The 5,943-nt window shown below is 45.9% G+C and overlaps 1 protein-coding gene across 1 annotated transcript; it reads left to right on the plus strand.

The window, feature by feature from the left end:
* The first annotated feature begins 4,547 nt into the window (after positions 1–4,547).
* LOC142658635 (uncharacterized) lies at positions 4,548–5,733 on the plus strand. Its single transcript, XM_075834226.1, has 2 exons — positions 4,548–4,713; positions 5,386–5,733. Exon 2 carries the CDS (start codon positions 5,406–5,408, stop codon positions 5,544–5,546), a length of 141 nt encoding a protein of 46 aa, XP_075690341.1. The 5' UTR covers positions 4,548–4,713; positions 5,386–5,405; the 3' UTR covers positions 5,547–5,733.
* The last annotated feature ends 210 nt before the right edge of the window (positions 5,734–5,943 follow it).

Raw genomic sequence — 5,943 nt, forward strand, 5'->3', positions numbered from 1 at the left:
CGTAGAGAATTCCGCAGGAAGAATGGTCTCTGCTTCTACTGTGGGGACGACAAGCATCAAGTGAACAACTGTCCTAAGCGTAAGGTTGCAGCCAGAGAACTTCCGCGTCTAAGTGATCATCGGGGAGGTCACTTGGGCGCACAGGTATTTCCCGTAAATATGAAACGTACTAAGATCTTGCTTCCCTTTCAGGTCTCTTTTGGTGGTAGGTCTGCTACCGGCAGTGCTTTCGTGGATTCAGGGTCCTCTACTAATATCATGTCTGTAGAATTTGCTATGTCCCTTGCTATGCCTCTTATTGATTTGCCTAAACCTGTCCCGGTAGTGGGTATCGACGCCACTCCTCTTGCTAATGGTTATTTTACACAGCATACCCCTGTTTTTGAACTCCTTGTTGGCTCCATGCATTTGGAGCAATGCTCTGTACTGTTGATGCAGGGATTATCGTACGATTTGGTGCTAGGTCTTCCCTGGTTGCAGTTGCATAATCCTACGTTTGACTGGAATACTGGGGAGCTAACCAAATGGGGTAATGAATGTTGTACGTCATGTTTTTCTGTTAATTCTATTTCTCCCCCTAAGGAGGCGAATACGCTACCCGAGTTTGTTCAGGACTTCGCTGATGTTTTCTCTAGGGAGGCCTCCGAAGTGTTACCTCCTCATAGAGAATACGATTGCGCTATCGAATTGGTACCAGGAGCTAAGCTTCCTAAGGGTAGGATATTTAATCTTTCTTGTCCCGAACATGAAGCTATGAGAGTGTATATCCAGGAATCCCTGGCCAAGGGTTACATTCGTCCCTCTTCTTCTCCGGTAGGTGCTGGCTTCTTCTTCGTGGGGAAGAAGGATGGTGGTCTTAGGCCATGCATTGACTACCGTAGCCTGAATAAGGTCACGGTAAGGAACCAGTATCCCCTTCCTTTGATTCCTGATCTCTTTAATCAGGTTCAGGGGGCCCAATGGTTTTCTAAATTGGATCTACGGGGGGCGTATAACCTTATTCGCATCAAAGAGGGGGATGAGTGGAAGACTGCGTTTAACACGCCCGAAGGCCATTTCGAATACCTCGTCATGCCCTTTGGGTTGTGTAATGCTCCTGCGGTCTTCCAGAATTTCATAAATTAGATTTTGAGAAATTACCTGGGGATTTTTCTGGTAGTGTACCTTGATGACATACTGGTGTTTTCCAAGGACTGGTCCTCCCACGTGGAGCATGTCAGGAAGGTGCTCCAGGTCCTTCGGGAAAATAAACTGTTTGCCAAAACCGAAAAATGTGTGTTTGGGGTACAGGAGATTCCATTTTTGGGTCAAATCCTCACTCCTCATGAATTCCGCATGGACCCCGCCAAGGTTCAGGCTGTGGCGGAATGGGTCCAACCTGCCTCCCTGAAGGCGTTACAGTGTTTTTTGGGGTTTGCTAATTATTACAGGAGATTTATTGCTAACTTCTCGGTCATCGCTAAGCCCCTTACGGACCTCACTCGCAAAGGTGCTGATCTCCTCCACTGGCCTCCTGAGGCTGTCCAGGCTTTTGAGGTCCTTAAGAAGTGCTTTGTCTCGGCCCCGGTGCTGGTTCAGCCCAACCAAATGGAGCCATTTATCGTGGAAGTTGACGCATCTGAGGTGGGAGTGGGGGCTGTCTTGTCCCAGGGTACCAGGTCCCTCACCCATCTCCGCCCCTGTGCCGACTTCTCCAGGAAGTTTTCGCCAACTGAAAGTAACTATGATATTGGCAACCGCGAACTCTTAGCCATTAAATGGGCATTTGAAGAGTGGCGCCACTTCCTGGAGGGGGCTAGGCACCAGGTAACGGTCCTTACCGACCACAAGAATCTGGTGTTCCTAGAATCTGCCCGGAGGCTAAACCCGAGACAAGCTCGATGGGCGTTATTTTTTACCAGATTCAATTTTTTGGTTACCTATAGGGCTGGGTCTAAAAATATTAAGGCTGATGCACTGTCGCGTAGCTTCATGGCCAGCCCTCCTTCGGAGGAAGATCCTGCTTGTATTTTGCCTCCAGGTATAATCATTTTCTCGATCGATTCTGATTTAGTCTCTGAAATTGCTGCTGATCAAGGTGCAGCTCCCGGGAACCTTCCTGAGAACAAGCTGTTTGTTCCCCTGCAATTCCGGCTAAGGGTACTTAGGGAAAATCATGACTCCGCACTATCTGGCCATCCAGGCATCCTGGGTACCAAACACCTCATTACCAGAAATTATTGGTGGCCTGGGTTGCCTAAAGACGTTAAGGCCTACGTCGCCGCTTGTGAGGTTTGTGCTAGGTCCAAGACTCCCAGGTCCCGACCAGCGGGCTTACTGCGTTCGTTGCCCATTCCCCAGAGACCTTGGACACATATCTCCATGGATTTTATCACCGATTTGCCTCCATCCCAAGGCAAGTCGGTGGTGTGGGTGGTGGTGGACCGCTTCAGTAAGATGTGCCACTTTGTGCCCCTCAAGAAACTACCCAACGCCAAAACGTTGGCTACCTTGTTTGTCAAACACATCCTGCGTCTCCATGGGGTCCCTGTCAATATTGTTTCGGACAGAGGGGTACAATTTGTTTCATTGTTTTGGAGAGCCTTCTGTATGAAGTTGGGGATTGATCTGTCCTTCTCCTCTGCCTTCCATCCTGAAACCAATGGCCAAACGGAGAGGACTAATCAGTCTCTAGAACAATACTTAAGGTGTTTTGTCTCTGACTGTCAATTTGATTGGGTCTCTTTCATTCCCCTCGCCGAATTTTCCCTTAATAACCGGGTCAGTAACTCGTCTGGGGTCTCTCCTTTTTTTTTGTAATTTTGGGTTTAATCCACGGTTCTCCTCCGTTTCACCTGGTAGTTCCAACAATCCTGAGGTAGAGGTCGTTCATCGGGAACTGTGCACAGTCTGGGCCCAGGTTCAGAAAAACCTAGAGGTGTCCCAGAGCGTACAAAAAACTCAGGCTGATAAAAAACGTTCTGCTAACCCCCTGTTTATGGTCGGGGATCTGGTGTGGTTGTCGTCTAGGAACTTGCGTCTCAAGGTTCCGTCCAAGAAGTTTGCTCCCCGGTTTATTGGGCCGTATAAGGTCATTGAGGTCCTCAATCCTGTCTCCTTCCGGCTGGAGTTACCCCCGTCTTTTCGGATACACGACGTGTTTCATGCCTCCCTCCTCAAACGCTGCTCCCCGTCCTTGGCTCCCTCGAGGAGACCTCCTGTTCCCATCCTCACCCCGGAGGGGGTGGAATTCGAGGTGGCCAGGATTGTGGACAGCAAGATGGTCCAAAGCTCCCTCCAGTACCTGGTCCATTGGAGAGGATACGGGCCCGAGGAGAGGACTTGGGTACCCGCCCGGGATGTTCACGCTGGGGTATTGGTCAGGAGGTTCCACCTGCGTTTCCCCAGTAAGCCAGGTCCACTTAGAAAGGGTCCACTTAGAAAAGGGGGGGTACTGTAAAGGATCTGCCAGGCACTGCGGGGTTAACTCCCAGAACTAATCAGTCAGCACCTGAGAATACATCCCTGAGACTGACTCCTGCTTCCACCATTCAGGCTGGCAGGCTTAGGAGTGGGAGAGCCTATCGTAACCTGGCCAGACTCAGCTAGCTCCCGCCCTCGGTCTATTTAAGCCTGCACTTCCTGTCCCTTGGTGCTTGTTATTGCTTTTGTTTCCTTCCTTGTGGTTCCTGGCCCAGCTACAGCTCCTGCTATTTTTGATCCTGCTCCATACCGACCCTGGCTTACCGACTACTCTTCTGCTTTTCGTTTTGTACCTCGCACACTCCTGGCTTGACTCGGCTCGTTCACCACTCTGGTTGCTCACGGTGTTGCCGTGGGCAACGGCCCCTTTTCCTTGCTCGTGTTCCTTGTATGTTTGTCGTGTTTGTCGTGCACTTACTGAGCGCAGGGACCGCCGCCCAGTTGTACCCCGTCGCCTAGGGCGGGTCGTTGCAAGTAGGCAGGGACAGAGTGGCGGGTAGATTAGGGCTCACTTGTCCGTCTCCCTACCCCCTGCCGTTACAATAGTATTATTCGATTATCATGTCGGATTTGGATGCACTGACCTCTTGAACGTCATGTTTTGTTTGCATTGTATTCGGACTTCTCAGGCCACCAATTGTGATGTTTACTTATTTTCCCAAACTTCTGTAACAGTTTTTTATACTGATGTTACCAAGTAAGACTTTTGGACTATTATGTCTTCTTTTATTTGTTTATTCAATAAAAACAAATTTGATAATAAAATAAAACCCATTTGAACTGATCTGTTTTGAGGTTCCCTGCCTCCTCAACTTGCCAAACAAAAATCTAAACAATTAATTTTTTTTTATATCTTTAAGACTAGTCTAGCCATGGATGAAGTTGACATCAGGGCAACAGATTAAAGTATAGAACTATATTGTCCTCAGATGCAGTTTATAGTGTTATATGTGCATCACATGAATATCTTATATATACACTTTCCAGTATAACTGCTGAGTGGTATAAATAGATTTGGTTTTCATAAGAGCTTCTAGATCAAACTGCCTATGTCATCTGTAGTAATTGGTCTCTGACCACACCTAGTCCATTATCTGTACAGACAGAATGCACGATCATTATTGTGGGATTAGCAAAGAGGAAGAGGATCAGACTGCATTACCCCTGCCTGTATAGGACACAAAAACAACAGGAGGTACAAGCCAGGCTGATCCACCAGGAAGAAGACTATAGTTCTCAGCACCCTAAAAGGTAAGAGGCATCACAAAGTAAATGTTATGTTACCCCTATGAGAAAACTTAGTGTGTCTGACACATTTAGCAACTTTTTAGTAGTAAGAAGTCAAACTCTACTATAATATGAACACAATGTTTACTATATCTAGCTGCTCTTTTTATCTGTTATATACGTCTTTTTACATTTTTAAATTGGAATACCTGCTGCAATGTGTTTCTTTTACTTTCTATATATTTATCATCTATCTATACAGCTATGTAAGATGTTCCTTTCATAAACTTCTTGCAGCATACTCGATTATTCCTGCACTAAAAGTGCATTAGGAGCAATTATAGCATTAAAAATTTATATCTGTGCCCTTACTTTTCGTGTTTATTGCTCTCTGATGTCAATAAACCTTCAACACTAAAACGATCATTGCCAGAACGTCAGTAATAGAAATTCCCGTCAGCACTCCACCCCAGGAACATCGAACAAGCCCTTCATATGGTTATAAAGTAATATTAGTGGCATTTATCATATATGAACAGCATATAAAGACCATATAAAGCTGGAGTGAGCTTTGTCCTATGTATCCTTGTCACAATGAATTAGTCATATGAGTTCGTGTCATGTAAACTTGGTGGGATGTTGTCGGGTGACATGGGGTGCTGCCTGCAGTTTGCTGATTGTGGTTTGTTTGTTTAGGGACTTGCTCTGCTGTCCTCATGGCTCCCAGGGATTCCTTCGCTGTCCACTGTCTGCAGGTGCTGAAAGAGATGCTGGCGTTCGTGCTGTTCAGTTACACGGTGCTGATCGGGGCTCTGTTAGTGGCTGGATGGACAACATATCTTCTTGTCCTTAAATGAATATAATACAATGTGACAATATATACAACTTTGATTTGTACAGATTTATCCATCTTCTGCTCAGCACAATCCTTATATTAACTGATGATGTCAACTGTATTTACCTGCTTCATGTTTGCACCTGCAATGGATACTGCTATATATGATGTTATGTTCATATACTGCGTTATTAATGTGACCAGCAAAATACAAGCAATTATTTGTAGAAGATTGTAGATTTATAGTTATTTATATTAGAACTGAGCTGGATTTCATGTCCTTTAATATTGGTAGTCTGAATCCACTTTCCATAGGTTTGCATCACAAATGTACAACTATTTTGTTGTGACTTTTCACTGGAGAAGTCTGCATCAGTTTTTGAGGGAGTGGATTGACACGTTATGTATTTATTGCAGAT

The sequence above is a fragment of the Rhinoderma darwinii genome, chromosome 1 (assembly GCF_050947455.1).
Source record: "Rhinoderma darwinii isolate aRhiDar2 chromosome 1, aRhiDar2.hap1, whole genome shotgun sequence".
Taxonomy (NCBI): Eukaryota; Metazoa; Chordata; class Amphibia; order Anura; family Rhinodermatidae; genus Rhinoderma; species Rhinoderma darwinii.

Excerpts from the sequence above, each read along its gene's own strand:
- LOC142658635 (XM_075834226.1), top strand. The coding sequence starts at position 5,406 with ATGGCTCCCAGGGATTCCTTCGCTGTCCACTGTCTGCAGGTGCTGAAA.